The following is a 19300-nucleotide window of genomic DNA, read 5'->3' as shown; positions in this document are numbered from 1 at the left end:
GAACATCTTCATCTGTCTTCTTGCTTTTCCTTGCTGGCCTAATGGTTCAACGTAGAGGCTTCTTTGTAAAATAGTTTATTTCTATTTTTCATTTCATGTCTTCATATTTTATCCTACAGGGTTTGTGTATTCTGTGTTTGATGTCATCTGTACAAAAAATGTTAATTTGTGAATCCCAAAAGCCAACCTCTGGTGGCTTTTGCTGACCATCTTCTACACAGCAATAATCCAGCCTGTCCTGACCACATCCGTCACGGTCTGGTTTGGATCAGCAACTAGACATGACAGGAACAGACTACAGAGAATCATCAGATCTGCTGAGAGGATTATTGGTTCCACTCTTCCCTCCATTCAGGTTTTGTACTGGTCCAGGGTCAGGAAGCGGGCTTGCAGAATTGCAAAGGACACCTCTCATCCATTGAACTATTGCCTTTTCAGCCTTATCCCGTCAGGGCGGGGCTTTAGGACCATGCGCACCAAAACCACTCGCCACAAGGACAGCTTCTTCCCCCGAGCTGTCACTCTAATGAACTCCTGGCTCCAGACCACTTAAGAACACCGAACAAAACCACAGAAACTGTCACACCAGAACTACTGTTGCACATTTTGTTTAGTTATGTTTAAATATTCCTATATCTACCTCATTGTACTTTCTTTTTATTATTTATCCTCTCCTGTTTTACTCCTTTAAACTTGTTTATATCTTTCTAGTTTGCACAAGAGCACAAGCCAAATTCCTTGTACATGCACTGTACTGTAATAAAGCCTATTCTGATTCTGATTCTGATTATAAGAAGCAGTTTGCATTGTTGTATCATAGCAGGGAAAACAGGTTTGATATTTAACAACTTAAAAACACGTCATCAGCTTAGCTGTTGACTGAAAATACTAGACCAGACCAATTCATTTGTTTTTTTGTGTTTACATGATACCTTTAGTAACTTTAAATAAACTGCTCCTTAGCATCAGCAGATGGAAATATTAAAAAAAACTTTTAATCCTCACTCCTGGTTACTAATTTTAAGTGGACAGAGTTGTCTGGCGGTCAATGGAAGGCGTCGAATGAATAAGTGCCAAGCAGGCTGTAAAACGTTTCAACTTTCTTTGAATGTATGTTTCATTACATCACTGGATGATAAGCAGCGTCTCCAGACACGGAGAAGCTCCCCAAAGGCTCAGAGTGTGTCGATTTGTTTCAGAGCGTCACACAAGCCAGGAGGTGCGAAGGCACAAGTTGTCTGTTCGTAACAAATTGGACTTGACAGAAACCCTAATGATGTCGAGAACATGGGAGCGCCTCAAGTATTTCTTGATGCTGAAACACAAAATAAAATTTGGCATCATTACTATCTGTCAAAGAATTAAGGCATAACCCCCCAAAAAGGCTATATTCTGCACTTGTTTTAGGCCATGTTCAGTTGTTTGGGTCAAAGCTGGCCTTGTAACTTAGCTAACTCTGTCTTTTAACCCTTTAACACCAAAGCTTTAGCTCCAGTGTTGACATTTTTTGACTAACTAACTCTTCAACTGTTCATGCAATTAACGTGATTCCAGTGGATTCTGAAGTAGAAAACAGCAGACTCACCATGACATGCTACACAGTTGTTACGTGTTTACGCAATTGATGTGAAATAGCTGATTCTGTTGTGGAAAAAAGCGGCTTTGCTATAGTAATTATGTTATTATTGTGTTGCATGTTGGTGCAAAACCGATATGAAAATCTGCCTTTTTCCATGCCAGAATGAACTGATTCTTGCTAACTGCATAAACGGTCAAAGAATAATGGTACGTCACAGAGGAAGTGCCGGCATTATGTATGATGCTGAAGTCCCACTCCAATTATCTTTTGATCTGTTGTTAAGGTTTTCACAGTGTTATTTTAATTATAATTATACTGCTTTTAGCCAAAAGCTTTTAGCAGCTGGGGTTCATTAGAAATTCACTCCTGATTTGTGGATGGGAATGTTGCAGCGGAGTAATACTGTCCTCATTTTCCATCAGCCTCTGTTTATACTCTCTAGCTTTCAGGCCCTTACACCCCCAACCTAACAATATCGGTGCAACGGAAATGGCGAGCAATATTGGAGCAATCCAGCCATACAGCTTTGAGAAAAACGGCAGCTCAGACAAGGAAAGCAAAGATGAATCTAGTCGTCTACAAGTGTATGCATCAGAGAAGTGACCTGTGGCCTGCCGATTGTAGCTTCTACGTCACAGCTATAAGCTTTTTTCAAACAACACTTTTTCATCTGCTCCTGATTCACAGTGGTTTTAATGTATAAAAACTCAGAAATGCCGTTATAAGCTAATTTTCCTTAAATATGTCCTCCATCATTGGAAAAATGTCCCAAGAACATGTTTTAAACCCCATTTTCATCTGGTCTTTAAAGGGCTAAACACAAACAAGACACATGACTTTGATACGGCAGGAAATGTTTGTTTTTTATTTAATGCCTACATCTGTTGGGTCGACTTCTCTGTGTATATTATAGTGATAGAAGCAGTTGACACACAGAAGCAAATCCCAAAGAGGAATCTAAATTATTTTCCATCGTTTTAATTGGTTGCTGAGGGCAAAATAAACAAATCTGCTTCTAAAATTTAAATTTAGTCATAAATCAGGGGTTAGCTCAACAGAGGGAGTTGAGAAAACCTCTCCAAAGGATAAAGTAATTTTAGTTTGCATGTTTAATGTTAACAGGATGAGACATCATCCGGCCGTGCTGCCTAAATATGTCTGCTGCCTTCAGCACAGTTTATTCCTCGCATCTGTTCCCTCTAACAAAGAGAGAGATGAGACAAAAATGTCACCATTCTGCTGTTATTGTCTGTATTTCTGTGTTTGGTTTTGAATCTTTGAATGCACATATGTACTGCTGGATTGATAGAAGGCATTTTTGAGCTTCAAACTTTAAAATAAAACTATTCTGTTTGTGGATTTGGTTCTGGCTTCAGTTTTGTGGTGGTGGTTACATGGTGTTGGGTTGCATTGGGTAATGAGACACACTTGTGTCTGTATCTCATAGACGTGGCCATACAAACCAAAGTATGTGTTTATGTAATCTCACATCCCTGCAGAGAACATTTTAATTGGTGATGACTCATGTGGATCTTTGTATATTGTTTAGTTTCTGGGCACAAATAAAGCAGAGAAAAAGTCAGCCCCACCATAAAATGCTATTGTTTAAAGAGAAAAAGACTCCATCACCTAATAAAGGCTCCAGCCTGTTTAGCAAGGTGTGTCTGTCAATCACTTTAATTGCCACATTGAACTGGATAATGATTACCTTCCTATCTCAAACCAAATCAACAACTTGGAAATTCTGGTAGTGAAGGATGAGATTTGCATTTCACACATCACACACATGGCAGCTTATTAAAAATAAAACAAGCATTTACCATCAGAATCTCTCCAGAGTCTGGTAATCCAATTACCTGAAGGGCAAACCATAAAAAGTGAGCTGAAAATGAAGAAAAAAAAAAAGCTAATCAGAGCAAGATCAAGCGCAGCTGAACTGTCAGTCAGTTCTGAGTTTGCATCTCAGTCCACAAATGGCAAACTTGAAGGTTTTTCTTTGAGAATAGAAAGAGCAAACTGACTAAAGGTTTACAATACTCTTAAACAAGACATGTAGTTTATGACATTTTTGTTCAAAAGTTCATTTCATGGTAAGTAAAGCTGGTATTTGTCAAATGTATCGGTAGAAACATCACAAAGAGTGCACAAATGAGATCTTTTCAACTATGTGAGTGTATCTCTGTGCTTTCAAAATTGATCTCAAAGTCTGACTTCTGTATAAATATCACTACATTATGACTGTAGTGTCCAGGTGAAGCTCTCTTAACATTTTTGCAATTATTCTTATTATTATCATCTTATTATTATACTTGGTAAGCAAAATATTTCCAACAAACAGACTTGGTTGATTCACACAAATGACTGTAGTAGATTTTTTTGTTTCAAATCAAATACTGAGGAAGTTAAACTTATACCCAGAATAATTGCCTTAGATACTGAATTTTACTTTGGTATATAGGTCGGGGTCTGCAACCAGCCACACTGTGGCTGTGTAGTAAATATAATTTTAAAAATGTCTCAAACGGGAAGTTTGTATGTTGGGTTTTTTGCTTAACAAAAACAGGTATAATAACAGAAAAGCTTGTTTTTTTTGCATAATTTTGACTTGGATAAGTTGAAATCATAATTTCTTTCAGAAAAACAGCAACAGAGGCCCTAAGAAAAGGCTTTGTGTACCATTCTCTGTACAGAATAATCTTCAAACCAAAGGAAAAATGCTCAAGGAGCTGTTAGTATTGATGAATTGATGAAAACTACATTTTTTCTTTCGTTGAGTGCATTCATCAAGACAAAACACATCTCAATGAAAATAGTTTATTTTAAGAGAAGTTTCTATTTGACAGTGACTGCTGGAAACTAAGTATAACTGCAGTGGAAATAGCTGCAGTCTTACAAAGGGGTTTTCCTGTAACAAACAAAAAGATTTGTTCAGATGTAGCCAGAAAGATTGCCACTGGGATACACAGAAAAAGTACAAATAAATGTATTCTGATAATTCAGATTGTTGAAGTGTTGTCATTTGAATGCATTTCTGTTTTTTACCATTTAAACTGCACATTCACAAACATTTTTTAGTGTATAGGGAAATACACTGGAGCCCATATCATAATATTGCCTTCCCCAACAGCATTCATCCTCAGAAATATTAAACAGAGATAAATTAGATGCAGGTACCTCATTTAGTGATTTTTTGTTACAACACAACAAAAGCAGTTCTGGTCCAGGTTTTTTTTTTTAATAATAAAGGGTCAATAAAACTATGGCTTCTTGAATTTTGAAATATATAGGCTTCACTTTTTGCCCTAATAGTGTTTGGATCAACTACACAGTTGTAGAGACATGTAAACAGCTGTCACAGTATTCAAAATTGTTCTTGGCAGGAACTTCTACAAGAACATCTCCCTGTAACAACACAGCCGGAGTTAAGATTCACATGTTGATTCTACAATTTGGTGTAGATCACACTGTCAGTGCACACGTGGTGATCTACTTTTTTTTTTCATTTTACCCAACATTCACGTGTATTTATAACTTGTTTTCTAAATCTAGCAAATCAGAAGCTGTAAAAAACAGTTTTTAAACACAGGATGTGTTTCTTGAATGGATAGTTTTATGATTATCTTTCAATGTTAAAACATGTTTTGTAATAATTAATGTATTTGTTAACCTTAGGAAAGGAAAATTAATAAACTGGGTCCAAAGGATGAACCAGTTTTTTCAGTATTTTGGAGGAGCATAAAAATTTACAATCCTGAGTGAATCATACTTACAGTTTAAAGAGTCTGTAGCAAAGACGCGGTCAGATTTTGTTTGCAGTAGGAGCCAGGGTGGAGGGTGGTAGCTTCTGCAACCATTTTCTTTTAATACAGTTACTGAAAAGTTCAGGTGGCTTCAGGCAGTCTGGAGTCTGTTTGTTGTATTCTGTCACCGCAGTCCAGATTTAACATCAAAGCTTTGCTGGATCTGTAAATGTTTTTTTTACAGAAAAGAAAAGATGGATGCAATATGGATTTCTTTCAACCATCCCTTTGGGAAGCTAATTCTTCATTCCTCCTTTGACTAAAGTGACAAACACAAGCAAAGTTAACTGCCTCTCTGCACGGATGCAGTAGCATGAGGCAGACGTCACGTATGAACATTTCATTGAATTGGTTTCACTATTTATTGATACCAAATCTACAGATTTTCTATAAAATGTTTCTAACACCACATGAGAGCTTCCTCTGCATTGTTCATGTCAGAGTCTTCAGAATTGAGTCTCAGAGCTTCCTCTTTTCATTGTGCTACTATTCGACTCGTCATGCTCAAAGCTCAGATTGTTGTGTGACCTGGATATCATTAGCAGCTTCTCACGTTTGCTGTAGTCGCGTCTTGCCGCCATGCACGCTGACACGTCTGTTCGCTGCTCTCCTTGCTCCTCCCTGTCCTCCAGGCGCATGTAGCCTTTACTGCTGCCTCGATTTCCAGCGTGACTGCGGCAGCTGTTGCTGCGGTCCAGTCTGGGCCAGCTGGGGTGTTTCCTCTGTTCCTGGTGAACACTGAGAACACTAGAGCCGCGCTCTAAATCCAGGGATTTGGAATGGCTATTGAGCATGTGCAAAGAGGTATTAGAACCAAAGTCGCTCCTTGCTGCTCCTGGAGAAAGCCAACAGCCTGAGGTAGAGGAGGGAGCAGGGGAGAGTGTGGAGGAGGAGAAGAAAGAACAGCGGGAGGAAGATGATGAGGCAGAGTTACTCCGCTGTAAGCCTGGGGGCTTGGAGGCCTTTGCAACAGATGCCACCGGCACAACAAGACACTCTGTGGAGCAGAGAGGTTTTGACCTCTCTCCATCGCCTGTCTCCCCTCCTCTGTCTTCCTCGGTTATCGCCTCCATTTCTGGTTCATCAATGACACAATTGTTGAGTTTTATTACAGGAAGTGTAAATGCAGAGATGGAGGAAGAGACAATGGAGCCAGCGTGGTGTCCTCCCCTCTCCGCATCCCCATCCACTGACCACTGGTGACGCACAGAATCAGAGTGGGCCAACGCTGGACCTCCAAACGGACGATCCCTGTAGAGTGGAGCCAGCAACCCTGCAAAGCTACAATCCAATTTAGCCTGCTCGTTACGTCTCTGAAATTCTTCATCCCCTAGCAACACCTCCTCCTCTTCCGCCGATCCTCCTCCACTTCCACCCCAAGGGGAGAACGCTAGGAGGGGGTTGCTGGGAAAACGTGCAGCAGCATCACCCCCAAAAGCGTGAAGATCAGCTGACTCTCTCACACAGGTGCTGTTGCGGTGATAGTGATGTTTTTGTTCCTTCTGCCTGAGGCGGTGGATATCGATGACTGTAGAGTACATATCTCTCATATGGATGATCTAGCACGGGGGAGAATTTGATTAGCAGCACCAGTGGAGGAATTCACCTTAGAATTACCTGCATATATTTGTCACATTAAAGCACATTATAGTTTATTTGTTTTAAATTTGTGAGTCTGTGTTGCTTGTGGCCTTGAAGGACATTTTTTAGCTTGCTGGAAAGGAGAGATGGGACGAGGAACTAGGTTTATTACAATCAAGAAAGGAAAGATTATGATATATGAACAGAAAAAATGTCACAAAGAAAATTGAAAGAGGAGGACTGCAAACGCTCAAGATTTGTCTTTTCTGCTTATTAGATTTACTAAGATCAAGAAAATGTATGCCTAGAATGTTTGTTCTCTGTAGAATAAAAAAATGATAACATCAAGAACAAAAGGTGATCACGTTTTTAATTTATGGCCTTCTTCTGATGACTTCACTGGTTTTTTGATGAATTACTTTCATTTCTGCAGAAATCTGATCTCGTAAGCAGCTTTGTATGTGTGCACATCATGTTGTTTACCTTTGTTTCTCTGTCTCTGTTTTCATGAAGGATTGCATTAGCACAGATGAAGATAAAAATCCCAATGCCCATGGTGAAAGGTCCAAGCATCTTCATCCTCTCAGAGTGAAGATGTCGTTGCAGGAAACGCATCACGGCGCTCCCAGTCTGCTTGGAAGGTGTGCCTAAAATCACAGAGCAAGGCAAAGATGAGTGAGGAAGCCTCTAACAGACTGCAGTCATCCCGTTCTGTTGTTACCTTGCACATTATGGCTTGTGTTGGCCAAATCTTTCCCTAGTTTGGCCCCATTTCCTCCTCCTGTGGGTGTGGTTTTTCTGTGCGGCCAGTAACCCAGTGTGGCCATGCCGATCCCTATTCCCAGGATGATGAGTCCCAGGAAGAGGAAGAAGCCGGAGGCCGAGTAGAGGCGGAGCCTGCCAGGCACCACCACCACATCAGTGCGCCGCTTCCTCTTTCTAAATGCAAAAAAAACCCATTCTGAATTAGATTTTTACAAAACCCAGAGAGAGCAGAGGCTGCAAAAGACACATTTTTCTTAAATATCTGACAATAAACACTGCACCTTGGCACAGGATCAGTATTGGGGTTTCCTAAGCCCGGGGATCCAGGTGGTAAGGATCGATGCTGAGAGCGGGCGGAGTCCTGGCGTTTTAGCTTGGCCAAGCCTGTGAGCACACCTGCTGCTGCTGCAGTCATACTTCACCTGCAACCACACACTGAGAGACAACAACATCAACATCAATCATTTGGTGCGTAAATGTTTTTTGAAACTGCTCAAATGTTTTCACAATTAATATTTATTTTTCCGAAAAACTAAAATCCTGCCATGTCCTCTGTGTGTGTAAATTAATTTTTCATCTTGTTTATAAGGAAAGTCTCCAGGAAGATGTATCGGTAATTTTCAGTAGTAGCTCAGAGTTTGGTCCAAGCACCTGTTGCCAAACGTGACATTTTGTCTCCAAAACAAAATCCACTTTACTCAAGAGTTTAATCAGACCAGAATGGATTTAAAAATAAACTTGATGTACATTTTTTCCCTTCTTTATTCTCTCCAAAACATATCTTTCTATTTACAATGGAAAACCTCTTTATGAGGCACACAGTAGAAAAGAAAATGGAATATCAAAGCTTTTATTCTCTTGTAGCACTGCTGAGATAGTTTTATCTTTTTTATTTCTTAAACTTGGGGCATGAAAAAGAAAACAATCTTATACCAAAAAAAAAAAAGAAAGAAATCTGCAAAGTTTTCACATTTCCTAAATATAAGCAAAAATACTTCCTGCTGAAAGAGTCTTTGTAACAAATTACACAAAAACTGATGAACAATCTGGCTAAACTACAGACTTACACATGTGAAACAACGTACCAACTGAACAGCAATTTTCTCTGTTTACTAGTGCTGCTTTGTTTCAGCCTCTGGACAATATACTGAAAATGTGAAGGGGTGTGTGAGTAGGTATAGATACACTGCAGTGTTTGTTTACTCAGTTCTGCTGACAGAAATACAGACACAAACATGGGTTGTGAATTTCAAGGGAGTCATTTCATTTCCATTCAAGACCTGCAAAGGGTTTTACAGTTTTATAGCCGCTGCTTTTCACCTCTATATAATACATAAACGCAGGGGTGCATTTTGCCACAAAATTAAAATTAATAGTAGCTGCTTTGTAAACTACCAGCTTTTAGTCACTAGAGGAAGGGGGCTTCTTTATCAGCTCTCAATTGGGTTTCAATTATTCCGGGCTCACATGCACACTAGCAATTTACTGTTTAGCACTAAGAGGATTAAACCGACCATGTTTTAATGCTGAGCAACCTAAATTTGAATGGTGACGTCATCCATTTTTCTACAGATGCAAGTTCTAAAAGTAAGAGCAGCCACTTCAGATGAAAAGCTTCTGCGGTCAAAACTAACTACGTACCAAACGCGTGGCCACTGAATGTGTGTTGCAAGTTAAACCATGTTTGACCAATCAGGGTCTCAGATTTGGCAGTGATAAGTGGATGCCACCCCTTTTCATTCAAATAAATGCCAACTCTTTGAAAATTCATCACAAAAAGAATAATTGTGGTTAGTATCCGTGTGGATTTATATAATAGCAAGTCTTTAATTAAACACAAAAGAGTTGTGAAAAAAAAAGCCTGGAGCAAGTTTCACAAGATTTCCACTACTTCCACATTTCCCACCAAGCCTCTTTCATTTGTAGGTGGAGGACATTCCCTATTAAACAGTAAAAAAAGTAAAAGAAGAAGAAGACCCTCCCTGCTTGTCCAATGTGAACACCGTGGGCCAAACACACGCTAAAGAACGCACGTTGAACATGCTCATTGTGAACGAAGCATAAAACATACTTTTGCCCTTGGACTTTTAAATCCTTATTGGCTCATCTTTGTAAGCAACCTGTATTTATTTAGAAATAGAAACTTTTAAATTATGTCAACCCAGTTAACCTCAACATTAGAAATCTATCAGTTGGTTTACTTTGTGCCAAATTGTAGCATTTATAAGCAACTTTACCTTCTTTTTACTAACAGAATAACTTTTATCTGAAAGTCTGTGATGACAAAAATGGATAAAATCTACTAAAAAAGGATTGCCTTCCTCAGCCAAACTATTCAAGTGTAAATAATAGGTTATTTCTTAAGTGGACTTTGGTGAGAATTTGTTTCATATCTGACACGTTATTATCGTTAATCTGTCTTGGTTTAAGCAAATGTTGAAATTGCACCCATGGTAACTTAAAGTCTTTTTCAGCATGTTTATACTTAATCCAATTTTCCACACAGCAAGCCAGTTTATGGGAATCCCTCCAGGATCTAGATTTAGCATGGGAAACAGTACACACCCATAACATTTGTTTTTCCTATCTTTTTTTTTTTTTTACCTTTACCCCTTCAAGTTTTTACCAGTTGCAGTCCATATTTATCTCCAGTCATTTAGTCTCACTCTGGTTCTGTTTTTTTTTTTATACTTTCAGGTTTTCACTGAAGAATTTCCTCTCCTTTTCTCCTCCCATTATCTTATTTATTTTCTTCCTCCTCCCTTCCTCTATTTTTAGCTTGACTCTGATTTCAATGTAATCATATTTGGACCTTTTCCTGTTTCTCTCCTCCCCATCTTCCCCTCTGCATATCTTAAAGCAATAACGCCAGCTTTGCTGTATGGAATCAAACATAGCACTCGCATTGGCTCTGAATCACTGAGGACCAGACGTTTTCTCCTCCTACCCTCCTTTGTCCGACTCAGCTTTTCATGCATTTTTACTGTCAATCATCTGATTTGAAATAGGAAAGGGCTTTATCACAGATGGTGAATCACACAAGGATAAACACAGCCACTACATTTCTCAGGTTTGCTGGGCTTCCTCACACTCTCAGTTCTTGTTTTTTGCTGCTTGGTGAGAAAAAGGATCCCACACAGTGTCTCCAGATGGGAGAGATTGCCCCCATTTACTGGAAAAAGAAAAAAGGATGGATTACACTGGAGGACAGAGGCTCCGGTAAGATAAAAATGACAGGATGGGCAACACAAAATCCAGCGAGAACTGAGGGAGAACAGACAGGTTAAAAGCATCATTTGCATCATTGTAGTGGTGCAACACTGAGTCACGATTAAAAACTGAAATCCTGCTCAAAAAGCTGCTCTGTAACAAAGCTGAGTGTTAGAGTGATAACAGAAGGCCTGATGAGAATAAAATGCATTTCCTGCCAGTGATAAAAGCGGACTGCAGCAGCCAGCCTAAGAACATCTGAACTGTAGTTTTAACAAGTCTGAAGTGAAAAACAAGTGGAGCGGAGAGAAAGAGCTCCTGTTGTAACAAACACACCAGCAGCCTAATGAGAAGCCACTCCAGCACTGACAGAAAGAGAATTTGTGCTGGGGCGAGCATACAGAGTCCAGATAAAATGAAGAAAACAAGCTTAATATCAAACAGGCAGTCAGCATCTTTGCCGGCTGTTTGTAACCTTCGATTTAACTATTAAAACGCATTAATTGTGTTCCGGGGTTGAGCTTTTATGTGTGAAATTCACTGGCAGATCATTTACCCCCAAATCGTGTCAGAACAAACTTATGAATAACAAGAAATCCACATCTCCATCTAGCGTGTTTAATGAATAATGAATTAGCCACTGTGCGATTACTCTGTAATGACTAAATTGTTAATCTGTGCAAACTCACTGTAGGGCAAGAGAGCTGTAAAAGAAAATGTGTGTAAATCACCATTTAATTAAAACATTTAAGACAATTAAAACACAAACAAGCCTTTTGTAGCAAGATGACAGTAGTTTACTCAATCTATAGTAGACGTCACATGAGGTGTTGTCCCTATAGCAACTAAATGTTCTGCTGCTAGGTGACACGTTTCTATAGAAACTACCAGCTACGTGCAAAGGAATGACAGGTATGCTGTAACGGCAGGTGGGATTCACTACGTAAAAAAAGCTTTAATTGGTCATATTGAACTTCTGATTTTACTTTGCATCAGCCTCAAAGATCTATAGGGGGGAGGGAAGGACAGCTTGGGATGCTAGAAAGTAGGGGGATGTTAGCTTTTTGAAAAGTGGCAGAACTAATACATGAAATACAACTTGATACATGCTTTTAATTAACAACTGTGTTATTGATCTATAATAAACTTTAGCACACGCTTGATGGAAAATATGTCAGCACGTCTATCTGCAGTTTGGGGGAAGAACCTGTGATTCTGACATAAACTGAATTGCTGAGGTAGAAGTGTCATTTTTCTTCCCTATCTGAGCAGGCAATCATCTAACTGCTTGACATCTGCTGCCCAAGTGAAGGTCACTTGCTAAACTACCACATCCCATAAGTATAGTCAAAACATTTCAGAGCTTTATCAAATTAGGTTTTGTAAATTTCTAATTAACTTTGCATCGAACATAAAAAAAAAACAACTTTTAACTATCTTAGATTTTGCTAGGATTCCCTAAATAAATAAAGATATCATTATTTTAAAACCTTGATATATGTTTTTTACTTGAATCTCTGAAGAACTGCGCTCTTGTTTGACATGCCTCTTGTGTTTTTCATTGACAGGGCCCCAGTGAAGTACTGAGGTGATATAATCCAATGTGGATGCCATGGTCTTAAGAGGTTAAATAGAAAGGTTGTCACTGATGAGATTTAAAAAAATTATTGGCTGATTAGAATAGACCATTCATTTTATTTTATTTTTTTGGCTTAAAAATGTTCTATCACATTTTCTATATTTATATTTGTTTGTCTTTCTGATGAAGAGATCTGATCAAGGCAAGCAGGATCTATGGGTGGTACTACAGCAGCAGACCTGCTTGTCCCAGCGGAGTTTGTTGGAAGTGTCTGCTGTGCAGCCTTAAACACCAACATTATAATCAGGTTATGATGGATACTGGTCATCTTTTTCCCTGGCAGGAATGTGATTGTGAAATTTTTGTTTTTTTTACAGAGGACAGTATCAAGAAAAGGTCTAAGTTTGCAGCAGGATTTGCCAAAAAGCTTTTTCTGAAACTGTAAGTGTTTCAACAGACCAGAAATCTGATGAAAAAATGATGAATGTTCCATCTGTTTTTATCAAACTGTGAGAGGAGACAAGCAAGTGGAATGGATTTACCATGGTAAGGGTTTTAAATTGGTTTCAATTTACACGCGTTTCACAAGGTGATGTGTAACAGGAACCAAACAGTTTTCCTGTCCGTTTACTCACCTCCTGCCTGTGTGCGTACGTCTCTTGACAGGTAAGCATTTTCTCAGTAAACAAGTGTTTATGGTTTTTTTTTTATCACCTATATCTTCTTCTGCATTGAACTAATAACAGGGGATGCTTTAAGCCGTTAACACATGTCACCAATGACATCTAAACAACACGGACTCTGACAATTTTCAAGGTCACTACAGTCAGTATGAGCACCAAACTTCCTGTGCATTTATTTTGTTTATTACTGCATATTACAGTATAAATAGGTCAGTATAGACCAGTGAAGCAGAATATTGCACAGCAGTGAGCCAAATGCTCTTTGGAGTCAAATAAAATTCCTAATGCTTCTACCAGCTGTGATCACTGACTAATTTAGTGAAGATCATTAAGTTGTGGATGCCAGCAGGTTGGGCTGAAGCATAGCTGCTGTTTCTTTGGTGTTCCCTTAGCGGAATGTTTAATTGCAACAGCATCCAGGGGTATTTCTGGCATGTGTTGCATGGATGAAGTCAGTGGACAGCAGATTTTTGGACCCCAGCTAATATTTGTGCTCTGACTCAACGCTTGTTTGCAGCAGATCTTCTTTAGCCTAGAGAGTGCGGTAGCATTTACCATCGTCTGAAAGACTGTTTGTAAGTTAATGAACATGGACGCCTTTAAATTCCAAAGACTTGTAATAGCATAATCTATCCTTTTGTTTGTGTTTCTTAAATAATGTCATAATTCTAAAGCCAAAAAGCAAACAGATTTTTGTTATCTAAAAAAGAACACGAAATCCAGTGAACTTTCTACTGTTGCACTATTATATAGTTAATATGACTTAGTATGATTAAAATAAATAAATAACTATTGATTTTTGAAGTGTTTTTTGATGTTATTTATTATCTAGCTGCTGTTTTCAAAAGAGCTATGGTAACAATTGATTTTAAAGTTCTCTTAGTGGTTTATGTTTTGTCTGAGGCCTACATATTTAAGTGCTTATAAGATATAAATCCTTTCAGACCCTGCGGTGCTCCAGCACTGGCCTCTTAGTTGTTCCTAAGGTGAGGCCCAAACACATGGCGAGGCCTTGTTCCACCATCATGGTCCTAGCCTGTGGAACAGCCTGCCGGAGAACCTCAGGGCCGCAGAGACCATAGAGGTTTTTTAGAAGAGGCTCAAGACCCACATTTTTAATTTGCTTTTACATTATTTTTCTTGGACTATACAACCAATTTTATTATTATTAATATTCAATTTACTTAAGTTTACATTTTAATCATTTTTACTTGCTATGGCGCTAGTTCTCACTGGAGCAGCTGGGGTCCTAATAGTCTAATAGCTGTAGGGTGAAACCGGCACTGCCCTGTGTTGGGTGAGAGGTGTGGCGATGACACTCGTGGTTGGGCTGAGCCTTGGAATAAATGGATCCCCATGATACCCTTTCCACACAGCAGAACCGAGCCAGAATCCTTATTTAGACCTGCAGTTCTTGAGAATTTATTTAGTTTTAATCTAATTGTTATATTGTGGGAACTGGGTTGCTGAAGGAAGGAATTGGGGGAGGATGTGTGTGCTAATTTTGTGTGAATGTCCTGTTTTTGTTTTTTGTTTTTTTGTATTTATTCAATTTTCATTGTATTTATTTTATGTAAAGTGCTTTGTGCTTCAGTCAGAATGAATGGGACTATGCAAATTAATCAAGTTTGAACAAAGTAATTTCCCCTTAGTGGGGTCAATCAATTTTTTATTCTATTCCATATTTATTAATTCACTGGATACTACAGTAAATTGCTTAAAAATAGCATGATCTTGTACATCTTTGTATTAGTTTAATGTTGCATGGTACAGCTTAGTACAGGGAAGCAAGAAGCCTGTTACTAGTGTGAGCTTTTAAAGCTGATTTTCCTGCTCCAGCAGGAAGTAGATGTGACGGCAACTTTAAACCACACATGAGATGACAAATGACATAGAGCAATGACATGGATTACTGAGGATGTGCCCTCCAGCTGAAACAAATCTGTTTAGAGCCAGACGTTTCAGTAAATCTCCTTTGTACATTCCTAAGGTGGATTTTTCTCCCCCAGATATAACGGAGGCCAGAATCTGCTGCATAAAAGCATCACAGCTGCACTTTCAGCTGTTTGCGTTATACCAGATGGTGTGTTTGTAGCTTTTGTTTCTCTCTGTTTTTGGGTCAGTTAACAACGTCACTAAACATTTCCTTTTAACTGACATTCAAAGGGACTCATTATAGGAAAAAAAAAAACATGTTTTCCAGTGCTTTACTGCAAATGTGTGTGCTTTACATGAGCAAATTAGTCAGAACCACCTTAAAAGCTGCCACAGAACACAACCCTGTCATATTGCTTTGTGGTTCTTGGGTGCTACGTTTGTTGTACCGTAATTCCAAAGAAAAGAATCTATCCTCCCATCTTCATATGCCTTTACTACATATAAGGAAGCAGTAAACATGCAGTACCTTAATAATTAAAAAATGTAAAAATTTATGAAATATTCTCCAAATATATTTAAAAAAATCTAAATAGTCAACAGAGAAGTACAAGTTCAGCCTATCTTTTTTTTCTTAATAGTCTTTTTGGCTGATGTGGCATGTCTTTTTCTGGAAAAAGGTACAGAAAACTCAGCCAGAATTTTTGATGTAAAGGGAGGTCACCTTTTAACCGGACCCTTGGAGGACCATTTAAAGGAACATCTAGCTACATCTTAAAGGTTTTGCAAGTGTGTGTTGTAGTTCCTTTGAGGCTTATGCACCATCATGAAAATAGAAGTGCGTGTGGTAAGTACGTTGTAAAGTATTTATAAGGATAATGAAAGATCACGCACTTATGGCATAAAGTGAGGCTATTGTACAGTGCCTTTATGCCACACTCTAGTCGTTATTGAGGTGTGCAATGGCTTCTTACTGTTTGCGCACAAATGCTGCACACATAGGGTGTGCAGGTGATGTGTAATATGCCTGTAGGATGTCCACAAAAACTACATTCTGTTTAATTTTCTTATTTCTAACTGTCAGGCTGCAAGCACAGAGAGTGCAAGAGACACACAAGGAGTGCACACTTATCACGTGATGAGCACTAATGGCCTTCTTGCACAATGCACAGGTTGTGTACGTAAAGGTCGTTGTACACTTGTTGCCCGCAACATGCCTGTAGAAAAAATGTCCATAAACATTGATACTCTACAGGCTCAGTGAGCGGTCAACGATGTTAAATGTCTGCGCAGGCCACCTGCATGCCCTGTACAGATTTGTCCACTTTCACCTGCAGACTAATACAAGCCCTGGTGGATATTTGGTGAACTTCTCCTGGGTTGAATTACTTATGTTATCAAAAAAAGAGGTCACAGCTTTGCTTCATTGCCAATTAGTTTTCCTTTAATTACCTATTCAGTCTGTTGGTTCTCATATTCACTAAAGACAAGAATAAAATGAATAACTGTAAAGATTTAGAACATAAAACGTTAAAAAAAATGTATCATGTTGAGTTTACATTGGCTGATCCTGAGCAGATGTGCATTGAATCTTTAAACGTTACAGATTTCAGAAAAATGGTAAATTCTTGAGCTGTCAAGGTTTGAAATTAAAGCATTTACTCAAAAAAGTCCACAGGGTCAAAAAAGGGAAGAATGTCAGAGGAAATATTGCAAGAACATGGACAAAAAAGAAGTGTGCTTTGCTTCTTGAGCTTGACGGTCTCAGGTGAGTCATCTATCTGGAGAGTGTTCCTCTGTGTTTTCACACTGACCTTTTGGCAGCATGTTTTCAGATGTATCCTCTGCACTGTGAACTCTTGCCCTCTCGCCTTCCCATCATGTTTCCTTTATTTTATTTCCTTGCAAATAAGACCTGTTTCCTACAGTGGTTTGAATCTTTCACGCTTAATTAGTATCGCTTCCTCCTGAGATAAATTCTGCTCCACTTAATTAAATTGAGTTTTGAATTGAATCATCAGACGCTCGTGCCAGGCGTGTGTGTGTGTGTCAGAGAGCACATGATGGAGATGGCACCTTGTTGATTCCAGTGAAATGATTCATTTTTTTGCCTTCCTCTCAGTTCTGACTGACAGCCAGTCACTCTCCTACAAACTAACTCACAGCAGCAGTGTCTAAACTACTGGGATTTTTGCAGGAAACAGATTCTGGAAATTCTTTCCTCAGAATTTTGACTCTTAATTAAATATTCCACTGTGATTTAATTAGCTGTTGGTTTGTAGACTTTGGTGAAACAGTGTCTTCTCCTTTAACGTCAAATATGTTGTACTCCTGGATGCCTTCAGAGCAGAAGGGTGTTGAAAGCGCTGACTTATCAGAGAGGTTTTTATGCAGGATTATCCAGTCAGTATGATGACAGACAGGATTAGCTGACACATTACTTTACTTCTAACTGATTTTTAAATTAAACAGATCCTGCTCCTCGTGAAAAATCAGGCTGCTAAAGACATCTTATTATGAGCCACATGACTCTGCAATTTGTTTTCTCTCAAGATGACAGTTACATTTGTCGCCACATTAGAGCCAAAAAATATTTTAAAATGTACCTCTACTCTCTTTTGTTCCTTTATTTTGCAGTTCAGATCTGAAGGTTTTCTTGCTCCGACAAAATCCTGCTTTGCTTTCTTTTATGTTTGTTTTTAATACGGTTTTGCAGGTGTTGTGTGCACAAAAACTGAGAATAGTCTTCAAATCACTCCAAAACTGCATCATCACAGGCAAAATCATCTTCAAATTTGCAAAAGAGGATTAGCTGCACAAATGCAAATGAAAAAAATCACAGTCATCCCCCTCTTCACCTCCTAAAATCAGGTGTTGATGGACTTGGTGCCTTTTCAAACCACCTCAAGAACAGAACCCCTAGCAGTCAGATTTTCCCACATTCCAGAGAGCAATCACAGAAGTAAATACATGTTGAGAACGCATGTGAACCTTACCCTGGTTGGCCCCTATATAGTGCCCATAATGTCTGATTGAGACCATGTGTGAAAGCTGCAGAAAATCATTTGAGGAATTTACATCAAGCAAACATGCACCATGATGTTACAGTGCAGCAGTGTAAAACCAGAGGAACGTTTGCTTTAACAACTTCTCAAATTCAAACACTGTAAAATAGATCTTGACCTTTTTGTAACAAAAATATGTTGTATGTTTTGTGTTTTTTAACTTAAAAAAACAAGAAACGTGACACATGAATGTGAGTGCTAACAAGGTGGCTTTCCTTCTGGTTGTAATAAATTCAAAGCTTTTCCAAAGTCATCATCTCCACCATCTCAGTGCTTGAACTTGTGACGGATGTTCTTCAAAATTCTAAATAAAGTCATAAACTATGTGAGAAAATGTCCTGAAATCCTTTCAGATGTCTGCAAAAATAGTTTTACTATGATTAAAAACAAAAAGCTGTGTTCTTACCTAAACAAAAATCAAGATTTCACTGCATCAGTGCTATTGCACACAGACGGAGAAAACAGTGAAATGAGGGGAAGTCGAAAGCCATCTTTCACTCTGAGCATACTTCCAGTAAGATGCCATGGCGAGGGGGAAAAGAGATGACACTCCAGGGTCTGAAAGAGCAGCAGTCCTTAGCAGCCTCCAAACTCCTTAAAATATAAACGCTGGATTCTCATTTTTTCCATAAACTGGAACTCCAGTGCACGAAGAAGAGGACTGTGATGACTCTATTCAGCGCGCAACATTGTGGACACCTACATTACGCGCGCGCAAGACTTTGAGGAAGCGAGACTCGCTGTTTTCCAAATGAACAAAGACATTCCTCTTTCTTAAGTCCATTTGATGTAAAATAATAATAATAAAAAGAAGAAGAAGAAAAAAAAATCTTGTTGTTTGTCATCGAAGGTATTCCTGCTTATTCGTTGACGAAAACAAAGTAAAAGAAGCGGATTATCTGAGATGATGCCTCCTGGAAATGCGTAAAAACTGGGTCTCCAATCGAAAAACTTGATTTCAGACTCAACCAAAATGGAAAAAACCCACAAACGTCTTTAACGAAGAGAAAAAGTGATTTAGCGTTTTGATATTTGTGCGCTTTAAGTCTGATTTTATACCAAAAAGTACGAAGAAAAACCGCTCCGGTCTTCCACACAACGCTTTTGTCAATCGTGACCAAATTGGTGTGCGCGCGCGTGCGCGTGTGAGAGATGGAGAGAAA

General features: G+C 38.8%; 1 protein-coding gene and 1 long non-coding RNA gene across 3 annotated transcripts; one reads left to right on the top strand and one right to left on the bottom strand.

Annotated features, from left to right (window-relative positions):
* Positions 1-4377: 4377 nt before the first annotated feature.
* tmem200a (transmembrane protein 200A) lies at positions 4378-19282 on the bottom strand. 2 transcript variants are annotated; one of them, XM_020714576.3, is made up of 6 exons: positions 18544-19282; positions 8007-8160; positions 7682-7899; positions 7444-7607; positions 5933-6938; positions 4378-5542 (listed from the first exon to the last, which is right to left on the bottom strand). In XM_020714576.3, exons 2-6 carry the CDS (start codon positions 8138-8140, stop codon positions 5526-5528), a joined length of 1539 nt encoding a protein of 512 aa, XP_020570235.1. In that variant the 5' UTR covers positions 8141-8160; positions 18544-19282; the 3' UTR covers positions 4378-5525. The 2 variants fall into 2 exon arrangements, with proteins under 2 accessions (XP_020570235.1, XP_011490204.1); XM_011491902.4 differs by lacking the exon at positions 4378-5542 and having other exon boundaries at positions 5681-6938.
* LOC144990144 (uncharacterized) lies at positions 12463-13023 on the top strand. The gene is made up of 3 exons (XR_013654105.1): positions 12463-12573; positions 12704-12821; positions 12892-13023. It is a non-coding gene; the product is annotated as an uncharacterized LOC144990144 (long non-coding RNA).
* Positions 19283-19300: the final 18 nt, after the last annotated feature.

The sequence above is a fragment of the Oryzias latipes genome, chromosome 24, assembly GCF_053564925.1.
Source record: "Oryzias latipes strain Hd-rR chromosome 24, Olatipes_Hd-rR_3.1".
Taxonomy (NCBI): Eukaryota; Metazoa; Chordata; class Actinopteri; order Beloniformes; family Adrianichthyidae; genus Oryzias; species Oryzias latipes.
Note: the sequence above shows the minus strand (reverse complement) of the source record. Positions and strands in the feature narration are given on the sequence as shown.

Coding starts and splice junctions, on each gene's coding strand:
- tmem200a (XM_011491902.4), bottom strand. CDS start 8,140: ATGACTGCAGCAGCAGCAGGTGTGCTCACAGGCTTGGCCAAGCTAAAA. Junction 7,900..8,006: donor AATACTGATCCTGTGCCAAG/GTGCAGTGTTTA, acceptor TTTTGCATTTAG/AAAGAGGAAGCGGCGCACTG. Junction 6,939..7,443: donor ACAGAGACAGAGAAACAAAG/GTAAACAACATG, acceptor CCCCCGTGCTAG/ATCATCCATATGAGAGATAT.